General features: G+C 33.4%; 1 protein-coding gene across 1 annotated transcript; it reads right to left on the bottom strand.

Moving 5' to 3' along the window:
• Positions 1-1,633: 1,633 nt before the first annotated feature.
• Positions 1,634-16,887, bottom strand: LOC106068645 (survival of motor neuron-related-splicing factor 30-like). Its single transcript, XM_013228090.2, has 7 exons — positions 16,683-16,887; positions 13,190-13,255; positions 11,532-11,710; positions 7,807-7,894; positions 5,415-5,494; positions 5,142-5,268; positions 1,634-4,398 (listed from the first exon to the last, which is right to left on the bottom strand). Exons 1-7 carry the CDS (start codon positions 16,728-16,730, stop codon positions 4,252-4,254), a joined length of 735 nt encoding a protein of 244 aa, XP_013083544.1. The 5' UTR covers positions 16,731-16,887; the 3' UTR covers positions 1,634-4,251.
• Between the last annotated feature and the right edge of the window lie 5,400 nt (positions 16,888-22,287).

Here is a 22,287-nt window from a genome sequence, read left to right as displayed (position 1 = left end):
TTGTAGGTATTAAATTAAACCATTTTATAACTTACAACAGATTTCCCGCAGCCTCCTGATTTACCAGGAGCTCAAGGAAATCTCCGGATATTGCAAAATATACAAAAAAAGTCCTGGAAATCTCTGAAAATTATTAAATCTTTTGAAAACTCATAAAAATCTCATGAAATATATAGAGAAAAATTGTCATTTTGGGGTGTCATTCAATATGGAAAGCGCCAATCCTACGATAACAAAAAAAAACGGAATAATGCAATACCCATAATTGTGGAATCAAACTAATGAAGAATTACTTGAGGTCAACAATTCTTGAAGATAGATTGAAACCTTTGGTAATTCTTGCTATTGAGCGTGATCTATGTAGGAAACAGAATTTGCTACACGCAAGGCTCATAAAGTAATTCTGTGCATAGTAAAGAATGAATAAATGCAAAGACAAATTTATTTTCTAACACAAACTCATTTTCACTAATTATCCATATCCCTACACCAACTTGGCCCTGCGAAATCTGCTCCACAATGGTTAAGTCCAGTCTTGTTATTTAGTGACGGGTGAATACAGAGTAGATTATTTGTTCCCCCCCCCCTTTTTTTTTTTTGCTGCTTAAGTTTTGTGGGGTAACTATAGTCCAACTTGCAGAAATAAAAGAGTGATCTTTCCATGACCTCTAGGTCACAATTGTTAAGTCTGACCATGCTATTTAGCGCCAGGTGAATACTACTTGTTCCCCACCCCGCTTTTTTTTGGCCACTAAAGTAATGTGGGGTTGCTCTAGTCCGACTTACAGAAATATAAGAGTGATCTTTCCTTTACTTCTTGATGTCAGGAATGGTTGAGCCATTAAGAAAATTATATATATTTATTTTTATTGTTGTTGGTCTAGATCTATACAAATGTAATAAAATAACTGATCAAAACTAATTGATACAATTACACTTTGTGTAAGCTTTTTTTTTTAAAGTTTGTTATGTTTTTCTTCTCTGAAAATGAAATTTCTAGCTTAGCTGATTTAGGCAAAGATCGTAAACTATTTTGAACTATTATCTCAGTTGCAACAGTAAATAAATCTTGATGATGAGAAAAGTAATCATTGTTAGACCACAAAAACAACTCTTAATCATATATGTTATTCTGTTACACCATTTCTAGCTGTTTTCTGGCACAATATTATAAAACTTAAGACATTTCATAAACTTTACTTTATGGTTTTTCTTTGGATAGTGTATTTGTACTTAATATTGAAAGATTCTGTTGTATCTTTCAAATTTATCATAATATTCTAAGAGCTGGGTTAAAAAGAGTTTATATATATATATTTAATAATTCTTTTCCCAAAGATATACATAAACTGTCAAATTTTAGGGGAAATCATTAGTCATTTTCGAGTCCACACATGTTCTTGTTTTTTTCCAATGAAGAATTTGCAAGCCGAGAAGAATTGTAAAAATAGATTAGCCTCTAAGCATCTGTATTTCAAGATTAGTATTAATAATAATTTAATTTCTATTATAGAGCTGTTACATGAGAGTTACAATGGCAAACTAATTTAAATAGATTTTGATCAGGTAGGTCTTAAAATTTCATTAATTAAGTTTTTTTTTATTTTAATTACTTTACTAAAAAGCAGGAAACTGTGATTTCAATGTTTTATTTTTTGGTCGGCAAAAATGAAGTAAAACTACAGACACCTATGCAAGTCATACTAGATTAGCTTAAAACAAAAGTATGTCAATCAGACTATCAAGTAGAACAGAAAGTCAATGACAACAAATGTTTTTCAACAGTGGATATTCAAGTGCAATGATGAGTTAGTGTCTGTCTAATGCAGAAGAAAAAAAAAACTAGTGTAGAATGGGAAATGGTCTACTGTCAAAATGTTACTTTGAAGTATTTCTCTATTACCTTGAGCTGACGCTGAGAGTACAAATAAAACTCTTTAAGATCATTTTTTTTAATTAAATAAAACCACAACATTTCATTGAATGCATGTATGTACAAGTTAGTGGCATAGCGAGGAGGGAGAGAGGGCATTTTTAAATGCCATCTTCATCTAGTTTTGTTTTTTTTTTCAAATTATATTTTTAGACTTATTTACAAAGGAACTAGAATAATTTGTAGACAGATTTGTATTAAAAGAAAAATATTAATAGGGACCGGTAAAACCTGTTTTATTATTATTATTTGTATTATATTTCTTATTATTCAATAAAATATGTATATTAGATGGGAAGGTCCCTAGTTATGTTCGCTATGCCACCTTTAACTTTAAAACAAAAAACACACACACATTAACTCTGAAGCAATCAAATGAAAAAAATTTTAAGACATTCATAATAAATTGTTACCCGACACAACATATTTGTCAAAAACTTTCACTCAAAATAAGCAATCCTAATCTATACAAGGTTCAGTCAAAACCTTTGTTCCAAAAAGAACAAGACAAAGTTCATTTAAAACCACATTAATAATGTATGTATGGAAAAGTAAAAAAAAAAAAACAACTCACTTGTTTCCTCTTTCACTCTTTAACAGTGACACTAACAAAGGATAACAAAGCAACATAACCAATTGTAATCAGACAACATTCTTCTCTGAAAACATTCAGTCTTCCAGTCTAAACAGCAATTCTCTTCAATACAAGCTTCATTCATGCACATTGAAATGACAGTGATATCAAAAATGCCTAGATAAAAATTAAATTATTAAAAACAAAACATGCATTGAAATTAACAACTTGAATGAACACTTTGAAAATTAAAAAAAAATAATTTAGTATTGCTTCAAGAAATAAGCTTGTATGAATGCGTTTAGCTGTAGTTTATTTTCACTCCACTAGCCCATCCTTTTCAGAAGAAAATTTAAGAAGGTTCAATGTCTAGCCCTTACTCTTGCCATTCTGTTTGTAAAGCCTAGGCCTTTGCTCCTGACATACCAAAGCATTTAAAAATCCTATCTCAATCCATAACAATGACTGTACCCTCCTCTTCTCATTTTCTCCACACCTCCATTATGATCCATTTTCTTCCTCTCTCATGTTTTTAAGGTTTGAAATGTATTTTTGTCACAGTAACCCAGAGATGTGTTTGATGTAACAGCATAATGTACTTTGATAGACTATAAGCTTAAGACATTAAAAAAAAAAACACAAAAAAAACTTAGAAATGTTAACATTTTTTTTAAATGCAATTTGTTATGGTGTTTAAAATGCTAGTTCAAGTTAGTAGTGAGTGCTATTTAATAATCTGTCTACTCACAAAAAGTTTTACAAACTTTAAAAAAGAACTTGAAGGAGATGGATAAAAAAATGTATTAGTTACACCAAGAAAACATTTTTTGGAAGAGGACAGGAGCTGTATGTCAGGTGATGTTTACTGAGCGAACAACTTATGCAATAATTGAAAAAGAAAACATTAAAAAAATATTTAACGCAAAACTGAGATGGGTGTAATGCTTAACTGTAACATTCATCAGCAGCAAAATTGAGAAACAGAGAAAGAACATAATTTTAGAAGGATTTTAAGCTATTGAAACTAGTAACAGAATTATACATTTCTATCCCTTGTGTTGAAGTAATTGAAGTTGTTCTTGGGTTTATTTTTTGTTGTCTGCTACACACCTGTAATTCATTCAAGTGAGGATCAAAAGAATTCTTTTTTTTTTTTAAAGTGGAATGAATCTGTACCATCTCTTTCTTTTTTTTTTCTTATCCTCAGAATCCTCATTCCATTCTTATCTATTTATCCTCAATTCAAAAAGGCCATAACCTGATATGAAATACAATATGATTTTAAAAAAAGCAGCTGACCAGGAAAAGTGGTGGGATATGATTATGGGAACTGTGACAGTACCCCTATGACAAAAGTTAAGCGACATATAAGATAAGACACACAAAACAAAACAAAAGTAAACATTAAACGAGTAGTTTAGATCCAATAAAATCTGGAATAAGACGAGTTTGGTTTGAAAGATAGAAAAACAAACTATACAAACATGTATTAGCATGATGAGACTGATAATGAATTATTATAGTTAACAGTTCATTTACAATGGCTTTAACCTGTCGTAAAATGCTTTCAGATTTCGCAACAAATTTCCAGCCCAAGAAACTTATGGCAGACATCCCCTGATGCACCATGTCAGACATACTAATCTATACAAGCTAGTGATATATCATTTATCCTTTCTATCTTTTGAAATAGCTTGTATTTCTCTCATCATGTTCATTCTGTACCACTTAAAAAAAAGCAAGATTATTTTTTCCATTTTTCCTGGTGCTGATAGGATGTCATGGGTTTTCCTCCAGATCCACAAGTGCCCACTCCAACTTTGCCTGAAACTGTGTCTGGGGTTGCAAATATACTCTTCTTTACTTTGCCTTTTGATGTCTTGGAAAATGTCTGAACAGGAGTTTTTAGAAAATATAATATTAATTTTTACAATTTCAAGAATAAACAGATTCAGTCTTTGATAATTTTTACTTCAGTTCTAGTTACCATTTGCATACAACACTACCTAGTTTGAGTTTGACTTTTGAGTTTAGGCACATCGGCACAATTTAGGCCATGTCTTGCCCATAATCCTTTAAGGATCACTCCCCCTTTAAATAACAAGGGCTAAATTCTATACAGTTAAATCATTAAAAACAAGGTCTATTCACAGTTACAATAGTAAAGGTAGTAAAAATTTAATAATTTGGTAAAAATCTTATGTAAATATTATATGGTCAAAATTCATAAATCAGATCTTGTTAGACAACCCCACACTACCTAGTTTTGTAGATTCTTTGAGCATGTGGAGTGTCATATAGAAAGTTCTGTTATTCTTTCCTTTTCTGTATTCAAATCATTTTTCTCATTTACATCTTAGGCTGTACAGCCTTAGTACTGCTAGTCATTTCATATTTCCAAGTATCTGAGTAAATCGTTTCACCAGGATTTGAAGTTACATTTAGGAGAGATACCTATGTAGTTTTAAAACTAACATAAAATTGCTATTTCAGATACCTCAGTCACAATGCAGCGATTTAAAGTGTTTTAGAATTCAAATATGCATTTATACAAACCATACCTTGTAAGACACAAGTTACATATTAGGCATATAAAATAATAATTATAAACATGAAAGCAGCAAAGTTTTATACCTTATGATTAAAGTCTAACCATTTGTTCTTGTCTGTTTCATGCTCAAGTTCCAACTGCTGCATTCTCTGGGCTTTCTTGAGGGATTTTTTCCTTTTGTATTCTCTCTGCTCTGCTATCAAATCTTTCCTAAACAATAGTGTAAAAAAAAAAAACTTGATAAAAGTCTTATACTTAAATAAAAAAACTTGATAAAGTCATACTTTAACAAAAACAAAACTCCCCCCTATCCCCTTTACAATGCAAACAGCTTTAAATAATGTTAAAATTTTTACTTTGACTTTTTAGCATCTACTCCTCCTCCCCCTTTGGCTCCTCTCTTCACTCCATGATCTACAGCCTTCAGTTGCGATACCTGGAAACAGAACAGACATTGGGAGTTATAGATGTTTCCACTATGTGTGTATGGTTATATACAAACACACACAAAATATATTAACTGATATAAATGTCCCATTGAAAAAGTCATCTGATGGTTTTGAAGTATTTTGAACTATTAGTGTGTATTGACATGGTATTTATCAGCTGTAACAGGTTCAAGAGTGAGACACACAAAAAAAAGTTAAGAAATATATTATTACAAGCCTTCTACTAAAACCCACAATGATGGGGCTCATATTCAAATAAGCTTTTTCCCTAACGAGTAACACATGTACATGGCATATTCATGTTCTATGCTTGACTTATAGATCTAGGTGCTCCTATTTCACTGCCTTTATATTGTACATATGATATATATATATATATATATATATATATATATATATATATATATATATATATATATATATATATATATATATATATATATATATATATATATATATATATATATATATATATACATATATATATATATATATATATATATATATATATATTGTTATGACATGATTAGGAATTAGTTATTTGTTTCGGGAATAGGGTAAAGTTTTACTTAGCGACGATGACATAAAGTTGGTTAAAAAACAAGAACACTCTAAGTGACATTACAAAGAAGACGCTTCGTGGAGAGCAGTAGAATAGATATACGGATTTACGGACATAGCTGACATCGGACGATTCCCTTCTTGATGATTAAATATATTTGTAGAACAACATCAGCGTCGACTACATATTTAATTGTTTCGGCCTTTCGCCGGTGTTACTGAAGTAGCTTGAGTTCAGCATTACTTCCAGTCAGACGTAGATCTACACTAGTTATATTTCATAGAATTAACACCGAGCGAAAGCCTTAACAATATATATATATATATATATATATATATATATATATATATATATATATATATATATATATATATATATATATATACATACACAAACACACACATATGTCAGATTGCAGAAAACATCAGATTTACAAAGAACTGAATCATATATATCAAGACAATTCTGTGTATGATGCAATAAGATATTCTCTTAGGTTTTCAAGGGTATAAAATAAACAATAAACAAAAAAAGAAAACAATTACTGATTTAACAGATCTATACAAAACATTTAGACTTTCGCATGCTGTTACAATTTAAGCCTACCTACATTCAAAAAAATATATGTACTAGAGTATACGTTAATTACATGGATTTATCAGATTACTATCAAGAGTCTTGTACTTGACATTTATTCTTACTTGAATGAATGAGATTACAGACATTCAAATACACTGTAAATGTTATTTTCAGCTAGATCTTAGTTGTATGTTAAATTATGAATAACATAAAAGCAGTGATTATAGTCATTAATTGCTTTGCCAAGTTTAGCAGATGAGCTAATAATACTAACATCTCATTAAATTTCAAGAAGCTCCCTGTACATTAACACTAAATTCTATATATCAAAGTCAATCTAGTCACAAAGCCAAAGCAAGATCTGAATTTACTCAACACAAATCCAAATCTACCAACAGCATAAATCTAAAATAAAGATCTTGATTCTTATTTCACAAAAAGCACTACAGGGTCATAATACTTTTAGGGACTGATGCATTTAAATATGCCCATATAATCAATCCTTCAGAAATTTTTCCCATTCTTGGAAATAAAAGTACAAGAAACAATTTCAAAGACAGGTGGTTTAGGTATGATTATCAATGGCAATTAAATAAATAAAAGGATTATTGCTTAGCAGCACACCCACAGCAGGAGAAAAATGAAAACCCTTTTAAAAATTACATTTATTTTTTTCCTATTGTATTTTTAAACAATAAAAATATTGGTTGGCGAAGCATATTGATTTGGGTCACAATTTTGACTCAGCAGAACAGAATGCTGCAAATGTGAAATAGCAGAACAAATAAAATATTTTTGGGGGGTTATTTTGTTCCTCAAAATTGTAACCATATTATAATTTGTGAATTTTTTATTGATATGTTATTATGTAACATTTATTGTGATGGAGTAAAATGACAAGCAAAATAAATTTATGTTAAGGGGAGACACAAAACAGAATAATGCTAATAATGTTATTTTTGTTACATATATGTTTCTAATATTTTTTCTGTGGTATTATACAACTGCTACTTTGTTTTATTTAACTATATGTGATTACCTTTTCTAATTTTAGTTCTTCCTTTTTTTTTTAGTTAATCAATCAAAAGAAAAAATTCATTACCAATAAAGCTTGGCAATTTTATAAACATAAATAATAATATCCCTAAGAATACTCACGGGACATATAGCACTGTTGTTCCATCCTGTAAATGTAACAGTACAAGTACCATCTCCCAAAACTTCTTCTATTAAAGCCTCATAGTGTCTGAGGAAGGTGTTATAATATTAAAGTACAAATAACAGATAAAGTATTCTACTGTAAAAGTCTCTTAGTTATATTCCTTAACATTAGTCTTCCTTTTTTTATAGTCTAGACACACACAAAAATTAAAACTCATTCGAATATATTGTGCTGAAAATACCAAAAGTAACACTTTATGATCACTCTCTGAGGTCAGAGCTAGTACAAGATAAAACAAGCAATAATTGCAATTCAGTGGGAAATATAACAGTCTAAAATTAGAGACTCCTGTATAGAGCGAAAAGGGTTAAAGAGATCTGATTAATAATTGGACATTTAATAATGGCCCAAATACTTAGGTGATAGATAGATATTAATCATTCTAATGATGTTGTGGATTATTTTTAAAATATTTTGTTTTTCTTAAGTAGGATAAGGTGGTAGTCTAATCAACATGAACCAACTGCTCTGAGGCTTGTGTGCATGTTTCTGATGTAATCATGAGTAAAACTAAAATGGATAATTTCTTTCTATTACAGACCTGCCTACCGTTACGCAAAATGCGTATTCGTTACGCAAAATCTCCCAAAAATGACCGCCAGTACGCAAATATGCATTTAACCCGCCGCATAACGCATTTCGTATGCTTTTTTTTTCTCCTCTCTAGACTAGCTTACAAGCGGTCACGGAGGTCACGCTAAGCCCACCTGTGGGGAGAGGGGCGAAACAGAAAAGGTGGGGTGAACACAATGTGCCCAGATCTATACGTTGATTGGTACTTAATAGCAATTAGATGTCTAGAAATGAAGAACGCGAGAGTGAGGGAGTGGCGGCCTGGTACCAGGTTGGTACCGTCAGTTAGCTGATTCACCAACGTGACTTTTTTTTGTGTAAGTTCATGAGTAGAAATTAATTATGTTGGTGCATTCCTGATTCTCGTATTCATTTGTATACAAAAAAAATCGAAGAGCTATCGATTCAAAACACATTGAGTGACATTGTAGATATCTAGTCTAGATCTGGATTCTAGATCTAGATCTAGAATCTAGATAACTTGTTATACAGGAATAGATCTAGCTCGAGTCTAGCTAGTCATTACGTTATGATTCTCTACATTACCCTACAATCTAGTTATAGCATGATTTAGAATTTAGATTGACTAGATCTAGATCGATAACATCTACTACCATCTAGTCTAGATCTAGACTAGATTCTTAGTCTTAGTATAGAATAGATCAAGTATGAAGGTAGGCCTACAAAAGTTTGGATCTAGCGGATCCACTGCATCGGTAACACTTTTGAGCCCAGATCTAGAGTAGATTATATTCATTATATAGACATAGATCCAGATCTAGTCTAGATATCATCTCTATTGATCTAGATTTAGATTGTAGATCTAATCATGACATCTAATATTATATATATATATATATATATATACTAGCCTGACATTACCCGCGGCCTGCGGGTCTAAGTTTGTGTTTACTAATCTAGTGGATTGGATTTAGATGTATGTTAAAGTTAGCTAATGATCCTTTCAAGTTTTTTTTCTTTTGCTACGAAAATAAAATTAGTTTTGCGAAAATTGGTTTACCCGAAGCCGATACATTCATATCTATTAAAAACGAAAAGAGCGATAGCTTTGTTAAATGAATGGGATTATAAAGTGAACAATTAAACGAAATAATTTTTAGTACGGGATTCATGAATGAATATAGATCTAGGCCTATCTCAACTCGGCTTGGCAGCTTTCGTAAACGAATGTAGTCTCTTAAAAATGCTTTAGAAAACCAAATTTGAATGTTTATTTGATCAAAATATGAAATGAATGGACTATAATTAGTATGTTCATGTGTTAATGTATAAAACTATCTGTGCGAAGAGAAGTTTTATTATCTTAGAGCTGAATTAGAGTTTTAGATCTAGGGATGGGATTATAAAGTAAACAATTAAACGAATTAATTTTTAGTACGCGATTCATTACGGTATTGTCTAATGAAAGAATGTTTGTCAGGAAATCTGTAGTCACAGATATAAAGAACTAATTTATGTAAAAAAAGCTTTTGAAACACAAAATTGAAGGTTACTTTTATTATATAATGAAATCAATGAATCTTCTTTTGTATTTTTATGTGTCAAAGTAAAAAACTATCTGCGCAAAGTGTATTTCTTAAAATTAGATCTAGGTCTAAATCCTTTCGATCTTTTCTCACGTCAACATTGTAGACATGGCCTAGATCCATAAAAAATTATTTTTTTTAGGTTCTTAAGTTTGTTTTAGGGCTACAATACATACACTAAGGTCTAAGTTGGTACCCAAGAAACATTCCTGCCAAGTTTTATCAAGATTGGTCAAGCGGTTTTGATGTCTATAAGTAACATACATACACCTCACATTCTACTTTATAGTATATATATATATATATATATATATATATATATATATATATATATATATATATATATATATATATATATATATATATATAATATATATAATATATATGTGTGTGACAAAATAGAGGATCACGTTACGCATTCTGGACTTTTTTTGGTAGGCAGGTCTGCTATTAGCTCAATAGATTCTGATTTAACCATGAGGATGTCTGTCATAGTGGAGGCTAGAGATGAGATGTGAATTTTTTAGAGCAAGTTTAATTTTACTCAGTTCAAGACCATATTCCCCTTGTGCTTCTATATACATTTACATTCAAGTTAAAAGCTGTGCACATACTGTTCATGAAGTTATATTGCTCAAAAGAAGTTCCAGTTACATTCAAGTTCTGCATTTAGAGACTACTACGACTACAATGGTTAAATTGGACTAGCTGTGTGGAGCTACCACCCAAAGACTGTATATCAACACAGACTACTTTAAAAAATTGATTTTTTACGGATAAATTTAAAAATTGAGCGAAAAATGTATAAATATACAATGACTGTATCTAAGATGTATACATTTTGATTCAAAAAATTATTTGTCTAATTCAGTGGATTTCCAAGCTAGTTCAAGTAAAAAAGGAGTCTGTGAATGGAAAGGAAAAAAGTTATTGCAAGTATATTGAGTAATCTGTTAACATGTTGGTGTCTGCTTAGGTTATATTTCATATTTCTATTGCTTTAAATGAACTTCTTTTGTTTGACAGTTTTGCTGGGTAGGGCATGTATCCCATATGGGAGACGAACGTATGCCAAAGGCAGTCTTTTTTGGTGAGCTAAAAGGTGGTCAACATAACAGAGGCGCCCCACGAAAACGCTTCAAAGACCAGCTTAGGATTCAACTTTCCTTGGCTGACAAGAAGAGAGCACCTGGTTGCATGCGGCCTCAGAACAAGACAGCCGGAGGTCACTCACGAAGGCAGCAGGATACACATTTGAGACCAAAAGGACAAATGCAGACGGCGAAAAAAAAATCTAAAGCAACCACCTGCGGACTATGGTTATGCTTGCCTTGGGTGTGGCAAAATATGTAGGTCACAGCTGGGACTGCGCAGACACTGGAAATACTGCATTCCTCACTAATCTTCGGCCTCGAAGACTAGCCTTATTATTATTATTAAATGAGTTCAGTACACAATGATTTAGAGGTTTTTTATTTCAGACACTGTGCACCTCAAAGAACAGAAGGTAATATCTATAACAGCTGTTTTAAAAATCTTACTGTCCGTCCTCCTCCCACAAGGCCAAGCACTTGTCGCCAACTTTCCATTCAATTATTCCACCTGAAGAGACTGTGTCTTCAGCACCAGACTTTTGCCCACCAGCACCTGGGGATGTCAGTGATGAGGAGCCAGCACTGGCCGGTCCAGAGATGAGCTCAGTAGTGAGAAGTATCACTTCCTGTAAGATATAAGTATCAAACAAACATTAGCAAGTGTACTTATAGTAATCACTTATCCTGCTAACTGGATCAGTGGACTAATGTTATATGAAAAAAATACATATATTAATAGCAGGAACAGAGTATGTGAAACAATGGTACTTAGTTTTATTTCATCAAAAAGAAACATACATTTTCAAAATTTGGTTTTTAAAATTGATTGAAGGGATATAAATTAAATTTGTTGAAAATATTTTAAATGGAACAAATTTCGACATACATTTTACTCAAAGTTTTTTTTTAAATCATTCTTTTTGGAAAGACGCTACATGGCATGGAGGATCCAAATAAGTAAGTAAATCTAAAACACTTTCAACAACCATGGCAAATGACATATATCAAATATCTCTTGTCATTACAATTATATTACATTTTTAAAAGCCTATCATTCTAATAAAATATTTCATTATTAAAATTTAGCTCAAAATTTTGCAGGTAACTACTTTTTTTTTTGGAACAGTTATGAATATTGTTCCATATTGATACATTTCACAAATCTTGCAGAAGGGATTCAAAGAGTCTCAGAGAATTAAGTTCCCTGGAAATTATAGTACAAAAGAAATTTGAAAGGTCAATTTGTTTTAGAATTTTACATCTAAAAATCCTAATTTATTCTTTTTTTTTTAAACTAACAATGTGTTCCATCATCCTCTGCTCATGTTTTCTTTTGACTGCTAACATTGAATCAAATATTAATTCTGAGTTTCAAAAATAGATTGAACAATATTCTTCTTCTTCTAGCCAGCTTTTTGCTGCTGAGCTGATTAAACAGTTAATAACCAAAAAGCTCACCAAGGGGCATCAATAATTTTTGCAGAAGAATGATACTACCTGGACCTCACCTTTGTTTTTTAATTGGAAAACTTTTGGCTGGGAACAAGTGTAAGAGACACCCATACTTACTCTGCATTGCCTATCGACTAGAGTACATGTTTCCTGCCTTGGCTTCTTTTATCATGCTCACTGTAGAAGACGCATGATCTAGAATACAAGAGTCTAACAGAAATTAAATTGGGATTGTTCAACTGAGAGTTTGACTCAATGATTAAACTAGAAATTAAGTGCCCCCCCCCCTTTTTTATTCCAAAAATTTCTTAAGTACAAAGATTCTAATTTTTTTTAGCTTCTATTTAAGTATGAAACGCCCAAAAACATAGCTATTGTAAATAAAGGCTATATTCGCTCTAACATTAACCATTGCCATTGCAAGCCCAAATGTCAACTGATAGAGCCAAAAAAAAAAAATGTTTAATTGCCCATTTTGCATTTGGTTTAAGTTCCTATTCAAAATAGTCACAGTGCAATGATAACTATAATCCCACCTAACCAGCTAGCACCAACAGTAATATTGTTAGTCATCAAGAAAAAGAAATGTAGATAAAATTAATAGAGATGTGCGTGCGCAAGTCTTTTTTTTTTTTTTTTTACCAAATACTCACTTGTAAATCTTTCTGCAGCTTTAGCAATTCTTCATTTTCTGGGTCTGTTAATAGTGCAGCTTCCACCTTGATAAAAATATTTCATTTAATTACATTTATTACAATCACTCATTAAATGTATATATTATATATATATGTATGAGTTTTTTCAGCTTAATTTTATTTTTTTTTTGCCCTATCCTGAAAACAACAGATTATAGTATCAGTGTAAAGCTCAGCCTTGTTGTAAGCACAATTTAATTTCTCTTACAACATGATGTTTAAATTTCAGCTGTTCTCACAAAAGGGAAGATTTTAGTTATTCCGTTTTATTCTGACAAACTACCTAATTTGAAAGATACAACAGATGGCCGAGCAATATTTTTTTATTTCCAGTAGTGCATGGAGCAGAGGCAGCACAATGGTGTGTTGTTTATGATAACCAGTCTGAGACAGTTCATCTCAGAAACAAATGATTTTTTCTCACACCATGCAAGAGTTAAATTTAAATTTACTGGTAACAATACTAATATTATATTAGTACTTCTACTATTAGATACTATAATTATAAATTATAGAGTCTACTAGATCATTGTAAATGATATGAATATAAATCTAGACTATTCTAGATCTCTAATCTAATAATTTAGAATAATATAGTACATCCATACTATAGTAAATATTAAGAGTAATATATATAGTTAATATAGATCTAGAATCTAGATTTAATCCCCATACAAATGATTTGATACTGTCATTGATCTAATCTCATGGATGCAAGCAACAGAACCCCGTTTTGCCTGCAAGGGGGGGTCGGCAATCCCAAAAAACCTGCAAGCGTGATGCCTCTTATACTTCTCGACATAAAACATTTACCGCTATATATATATATATAAATATATATGTCTTTAAATACAAACTATAAATTCTAAGCTTTTACTTAAATTACTATAATCTACATGTATGTTTAAACATTTCATTTTTTTTTCTATATAATATGCACATAGATAGGCCTACCTACTACTACTATATTAGTATAAATCAAACTTTGTAGCACCTATGTTAAAAGTTAACTCTATTTCAAATAAAAGATCTAATAGATCTAAATATTTATTGGCTGACAGAGTAGTCAGTAGATCTTACCAAATATAGAACTAGTTAACTGGATCTTCTAACTAATAGTAGCTTAGAGTACTTAGTCTTAGACTGATTTTTATACTAGATTAACTAGATATCTAGATCTAGTCAAGATGTTATTTTAATTCTATGATAATAGTAACAAAGTAGATCCATCAATTTACATCTATCTATATCTAGGTCTAATAAAGAAACTAGTAAGTATTAAGTTAATTAAGTATTACAGATCTAGACATACACTATTCTCTGAGTCTAAGTCTAGACTTTAACTTGTCTAGGAATAGAGTGTCACTAGAGCTACTATTTAACTAGATTTTACTAGATATTAGATTTTCTCTAGATTTAGGTATAGACTAGACCTAAATCCAAATTATATACTCTAGATTTAGTTTCAGATCTTGAAGTTAGATCTATATACACTAATCTAGTAATGCTAGATCATAGAAGTGAGCCCTGCCCTACTAGCCCTAGCTAGAATCATCTACTAGATCTAGATTACTAGATCTAAAATCTAAATCTAGACTAGAGTCTTGCCTTTTTTAAATAAGTTTTTTTTATTATTAGATCTAGAATCTAGATTTAATTAGATCTAGACTTTACTAGTAGAATATTATATCTGATAATAGATTATAAAATAATACTAATAGATACGATCTACTTTTGATCTATGCTGCTTCTGCCCAGGGACTAGACCTAGTCAGGCTACATCTAGATGTAGTGGTAGATTGTAACTGTAAGATTCTAGCTAGATAATTATTCCAATTATCTAGATCTAGCCTGACTAGGTCTAGTTCCTGGGCCTGGATATAATTAAATCTAGATTCTAGGACTAGATCTAATAATAAAAAACTTATTTTAAAAAAGGCAAGACAAGAATTGACTAGATCTATATTATTATAGATCTCTATAAGTTTTATAACTATCGTTACTAATCATTATTAATACGGCGATGATCCGGTACGGTAATTTAGCATTTTCGGGTAAATACGTTCAACTTCTAAGATCATTTTAAAATGTAGAAATAGATCTAGATCTCTAGACTAGATCTAGCCTTTAGGTCTGGTTTCAATTTTTATGCCGGCAGATCAAACTTATTAGAATTAGATCTAGATAAATAGATCTACTTGCTAGATCTAACTTAGTCTTAGGCGTCTCAGGCGGGGCCATACGGATTTGTTTCTAACTTTTGTTTACGTTTTTGATACAAAGCGAAAGTTCGGAAATAGTGCATGCGCTGTAACTTAAGAATTGTAACTTCCTGTCTTTCTTTGAATTCGACTTATTAAGTTTTAGTTTGAAAGTACAAAACGTGAATGTGAAAAAAAAAAAAAGTCCGATACTGAATCGGCAATCAGTCGGACTGGCGTTTGCCGGCAAGCTTTTTTTTAAACTTCGATTTTGCCGGCATGCCGGCTATAGCCGGCGATCTTGCATCCATGTAATCTATAATTCGACTATATTTTATTTCTATTCTAATCTATGACTCTATCATGAGTCTATCATTAGTAAATGATTAGTATCATACTATGTCATTATTCATACTCATACTAGACTACTACTACGTCTACATAGTCTAGTATGGGTGAGTAATGATTCTATATAGTATCAAGTATGACTGTCTTAATTGAAAATAATTGACTATGTCTATGATGATGTGATCTCAATAACTATCATAATAATCATTTGAATCAAATCATCCGTTGAGTATGATTGAGTGTATCTACTTAAATCTAATATTACTGCAAGTGTTGTGTGTTTCTCTACCACTGTTAAACTGTGTCTGCAAGTGTAATAAGTGTATTACTATTAGTATTAGTATTAGACTTTAGTACTTAGTCTTAGTATCTTATCTATCATGAGTATGATGAGATGAGTTTATTTTTAATTTTACTAAATTTTTAGATCTAGATCTAGAGCAATCTTAGAATCTAGACTAATCTTAAATCTAGATTCATTAGACTTCATTTGTAGTCATTAGAGTTTAGAGACAGTTAAGTTTAGAACTAAACAAAACATAAACATAGTCATAGTCATGATTGACATGATATTATCATAATAATATGATATTATTAATATGATAATGATAGTCACACTAGACTAGTCACAGTGATAAGAGTCAGAGAAGTTTTAGTCCTAGACTTTCTGAGTTTCTCTAGCTTTAGATCTAGTTTTAGATCTAGATCTATATGATAATATCATGCCGCTCAGTCCCTCAGTTTAGACTTAAGTTAAGAAGTTAAGTTTAGTTTTAAGTTTAGTTTAGAGACTTAGAGTAATTAAGAAATTAGATTATTAGATCTAGAGTCCTAGAGTCAGAGTGACTAGACTAGAGAGAAGATTATTCATATTGATTATTGGTTTTGAATTCAAATATTACCTGTTGCAACTGAAGTTCGTATGTTTTCAAGTCTTCGATACTAGCCATAATTAAATCCAGAGTCTTGGATCTAGGTATGTTTAGTATATCTACTAAAATCTATAAAACTAAAACTAGATTCTAGATCTAGATCTATAAAATAGATATCGGTAAAGTAACAGAGTAACGTTGTTAATATAGACAGTCTAACCGGAAATGAAGTCACTGAAGCCAGATTTTTAGGGTCAATTTTGAACATTTCGTCATTGAAAAAGATATAGATCAGGGGTCTCAAACAGATGGCCCGCGGGCCACGTGTGGCCAGCAAAACTATTTTGTGTGGCCCACGGCCACGTCCGAGAATTTTAAAAAATTAGATAAAATTTACAATGACCACATATAAGCCGTGAAATGATTTACAACTGCACAAATCAGTAAATGAGGTGTCACTGTCGTCTGTCGCTCAACGACCACTTAGGCTTTCAGCAGAAGCTGGGTAAACGGTGGCCTGATTCTAACCGCTGGCCGCTAGCGGCTAGAATCTGGCCACCATTATACCACTGCTCCGACCGCTTGGCTAGCGAAACAGGAGAAAGAGAGGTAGATGGGGAGGGATGGGGTACATGTGTCAAGATTCTGTGAAGGCAAGCTTTGTTGTTAGCGAGAAGATAGCAAAGGCATCAGGACCATTCCCTGAAGGCCAGTTTGTAAAAGAGTGTATGCTACAGGCGTGTGAAATTATCTGCCCCGAGAAAAAGAAGCTCTTCGAAGGCATAAGTTTGTCTGCGAAAACAGTGGCAAGCAGGATCACCGAGTCAGCGACAAATGTTCAACAACAACTGATTGCCGCTGCAAAAGACTTTGTAGCATATTCCATTGCACTGGACGAGTCTACTGGTGTAACAGACACCGCATACTGTGCCGTATGCATTCGTTGGGTCGACGAAAACTTGAACATTGTTGAAGATCTATTGGACTTACTATCCATGAAAGGACGACTGGACGCGATGTGTTTCAAGATCTGGAAGCTTGTATTGACAGGTGTGGGCTACCGTGGGAAAAACTTGTTTCAGTGGCTACGGAAGTTCACCAGCAATGTGTTCAGAGAAGGTTAGTGTTGTTGGATTAATGGTAGCGAAACGGAATCAGCTCAGCTTGGCGGGACCTTTTGCAGAACAAATGAAGAACGTGATGGATGTTGTGAAGATGGTGAACTTCATACATGCACGGAGTCTCAACCACAGACAGTTTGTGTCTTTTCTAGCTGATTTAGAAACGGAATACGGAGAGTTGCTGTATCATACGGAAGTCAGATGGTTGAGTCGTGGAAAAAAGCTGCAGAGATTTTTTGAATTTAGACGGGATATAGCATTGTTCATGGCAATGAAAAACAGAGACATACCTCAGCTCAGTGCCCCACTGTTTTTGTCGGATCTTGCTTCTCTTACTGACATCACGCAACATCTCAATGCAACATCTCAATTCACAACTACAGGATTATCGTGATGTCTGACCGCATCAAATCATTCAGAACCACAGTTTTTCCTTGTTACCACTCCGTTCGCATTTGACGTGAAAAACGTTCTAGAGAAAGTCCAGATTGAACTATTGGACCTGCAGTGTGACACTGTCCTGAAGCAAAAATACGCTGATGTTGGCGTTCCAGATTTCTACCAGTTTCTTCCCAGAGAGAAGTTTAGAATTCTAGCGATGTTTGGGAGTACATACGTTTGCGAACAGATTTTCTTCAGAATAAAGATCAACAGAACAGCATTACGATCAAGACTGACTGATGAGCATCTGAGAGCAACCTTGCTCATGGCCACTACACGCGACTTCAGGCCTAACGTCGGTGGTCTGGTCTCTGCCAAACGCTCTCAGCTGAGTGGACAGAAACATGATTGACGAGCCATCTGCAGTAGGCCTAGTTGTTGTTGTTGTTGTTGTTTGTTTTTTTTTTTTTTTTGGGGGGGGGGGACTACAGTTTCTGTTTTTTTTTATTAGTGATAGAGACAACGTCAACTTATTTTAGTAAACTAAACTGCCTGTACATGTAAACATGTATAAACTACACTAAATGTAATTAATAATTTTAAAAACTTTATTTTAGGATTTAACTGCAGTGACAGTAGGCCTAGTGTTTGTACAATTCAATGAAAAAACATTCTCTTTTCGTGGTGCTGCCCGCTGACTGATTATTACTTTCCACTGTGGCCCACATGCTGATATGAGTTTGAGACCCCTGATCTAGATTATTAGATCTATATACTAGTCGACCGGCAGCCTAGCAACGCAGCTATTTTACAGGGCCGGCTTTAGGCCACTGCAAACTATGTGATCGCAGTGGGCCCCGCACTTTCATAGCACCAGCGCTAATTCTAGGTGTATAAATTATTAAATTAAACCATTTTATAACTTAAAACTGATTTCCCGCGCCCTTCTGTCGATTTACCAGGAGCTCCTGGAAATCTCCCGAAATTGCAAGATATACGAAAACGTCCTTAAAATATACGGAAACAAGGTTACAAAAGACAGTTTGTGTGAAAACACAAACTCAAAATCGGCCCCCGAAGAGGTCCATCCAGGCAGGCTTCAATATTTTCAGAAAGAACATCCAAATGAAATTATATCAAAGACAAATGAGAGATAAGAATGGAGAAAGAAGGTTAACAGATCTTGTGTAGTGCCCCAACGGTCCCGCAGATCAAAGGATAGGTGTAAGTGAATGTAAAGTTAGATGTGAACCTGGCCTAACTAGTTCCCCTTTTAGACCTTGTGGTCTATAGGGCAGATGATGTAAAGTTCATCTGTTTTTGTGGCCTACGGTTAGCGAGGGTGTCATGTAGCCAGCACAACGACCAACCGCCTATACTTTTCCCCAACTAATGTCAGGTACCCATTAGAGCTGAGTGGACTCAGATGCGCCCAAAGTTGAAAATCCCATTCTTCACCAGGATTCGAACCCGGGACCCCCGGTTCGGAAGCCAAGCGCTTTACGTCTCAGCCACCGCGCCTCCCCTGGCCTAACTGATGTCTTTATAATTGATCTAATTGTTTTGAAAAGGCTCAATCTCTTATTCGAATCCTCAAAAAAAATATATATATAATTTCCGCAATAATAAAAAAAGTTCAGAAAAATGAAGTTTATAAGATCACTATTCATTTTAAATTAGGTCTAACTTATAATGCATACTAATTAGCTTTTTCTCTTTAAAAAAACTGCTTGCATAACTGATTTTAAAAGTTATATTTTTCGCTTTCAGAAAAAAAAAGTAGCCGTTGCATCAGAACTTTGAATGGTCTAAAATATTGTGATATCGGATTTTCAATATCTTTTCTAGTTTACGAGATCTAAACGGGACGGACGGACAGACGGACAGACATTTCGCACAAAACTAAAAGCGTCTTTTCCCCTTTCGGGGGCCGCTAAAAATTGTCATTTTGGGGTGTCATTCAAAATGGAAAACGCCAATCCTACGCGCGATAAATAAAAACGACATTTTGCATTAGCCGTAAAAAAAAAAAGCTTCTCGCGCCTCAAACTAACGAAAAATTACTTGAGGTCAACAATTCTTGAAGATAGATTGAAACATTTGGTTATTCTTGCTATTCAGCGTGATCTATGTAGGAAACAGAATTATTATGATATAATGTATGACTTTGCTACACGCAAGGCTCGTAAAAGTAATTCTGTACGTTATAAAGAATGAATACAATGCATAGACGAATTTATTTTCTAATAAAAACTCTTAAATTTCACTTATTATCCGCTTCCCTACCCAAACTTGGCCCCGCGTAATCCGTTTCACATAGGGCCCACAATTGTAATGTCCGGCCCTGCTATTTAGTGACGGGTGAATATACATAGTAGATTACCTGTTCTCTTTTCATACTTCTTGGTCACAATGGTTAAGTCCGACGCTGCTATTTAGTGTTTATAAAATGTTCGCTTGTAAAATATTTTATATGTTTTGGATGTTCCTTCAGAGTTGACGATAGTTTACTTCCTCGTCCAAACCTCCCGCAGAACGAAGGGGGGTGAGAGCGGGCAGGGTTTGATAAATCCAAACGACAGTCCAGCGCTCAAACCGCACGACCAGGCAGCCATCCGTAGCGACGGTGGGAAAATACCTGTTCTCCCCTCCCTCTCTTTTTACGTGAAAGCCATGTATGGGCTTAACAGAGAATACCCACGGAAACGCTTCTTTAGAATACTAACGCAATGTTTTTAAGTCTCTTTGGGAAAAAAATGTCCCATTTTACTTTGTTACAAAGTTCACGTTTGACCCTATAACGTAGAGCTTTTGCGTTACTTGATGGCAAGTTGATGCTTCGTACTAAAGCTATAATGAATAGAGTAATTTTAAAATTAAAATACCTCCAACTTGTCCGAAGTTCGGATCTAGAAGCCTGTTTTACGTGTTTGATAAGCCCTAACAAGGTTGAGAGACACAAATCTCGATCCTAGAATCTAGATCAGTAGTCTTCAACGGGGGCGCTATCGCCCCCCTGGGGGGCGTTTTCGAGATTTTGGGGGGGCGCTAGGAGCCAAAGGGGCGGTAGGGGGTGCTTGGCACAAAAGAGGGCGGTAAGGGGGTGCTGGGTTTAAAGGGGGAAAGAAGAAACTACTGAAACAAAATAAAACAAATTCTTCAAAATTAAAGCTGGCAAAATAAATATAGACAAATTATAGTTAGCTTGCTTCTAATTTAAGAACAGAAAAAGCGTTAGAAATCGAGTTCGGGAATCCCATTTTCTATTTTAGAATTCTTACTCTTTTGCTGTAATCGGTTGGTATCTTGTGTCCTTAGATCTTGCGCGCGCAAACGATAAACAAAGTAGGTAATACGCCTTTCAGATTATAGTTTATTATATTTACATATATTAATATATTGATATGTAAATGTTAAATGAAAAAAACAACAACAACGTTAAAGCTAACATTCAAATAGAATAATTTAACCTTTTTTTAAACAAAAAACATTGATAAAGTGTTGTTACTATAACTCACTGATATGTAATGGGATATCACTAAGAGTAGACCCCTATTAGTGAATTGCCACTAGATAAAAAGTATATTCTAATTTGAATGACGGCATTTTCAGATGGGTTATGAAACCAAGTCGGCTTCACGAAACATATGTTACACAAAAATACTTTTTTTCTGTTATTGGTGTAATATTATTTCCTAATTGTCTAGTTATGCAGTTTATGACGACACATATGGAACCATCAGTGGTTGGACGCTACAATGACTTCATAAGTAAAATAGTATAAAGAACAGATCTATTCACTATTGACCTTGTGAGTTTTGATAGACAAAAAAAGTTAAGCACGCAATTTCATTTCTATTTGAATCCAAAAAAGGTTGAAGACCACTGATCTAGATTGTAGACTAGTGTAGAGGTCCCCAGGGATGCTACCCTGCCTCAAAGTGGCGCCCGGGTGGAAACGGTTGTATCAGCTAGGCCAAACAGGTAGCGAAACAAGACTCCAGAGGGAGTGCATAAATGGTGCAAGAGTACCCCTGTTGCAATGTGCGGGGATGTAAATGAGCTCCTACGATCTTGTCAACAACCCAGGCGTCCTTCCTCAAGGGTCCGTTTCATAAATGCGTGTTACTGTT

Source organism: Biomphalaria glabrata, chromosome 17 (assembly GCF_947242115.1).
Source record: "Biomphalaria glabrata chromosome 17, xgBioGlab47.1, whole genome shotgun sequence".
NCBI classification, from domain to species: Eukaryota; Metazoa; Mollusca; class Gastropoda; family Planorbidae; genus Biomphalaria; species Biomphalaria glabrata.
This window is presented reverse-complemented; position numbering and strand designations above follow the sequence as displayed.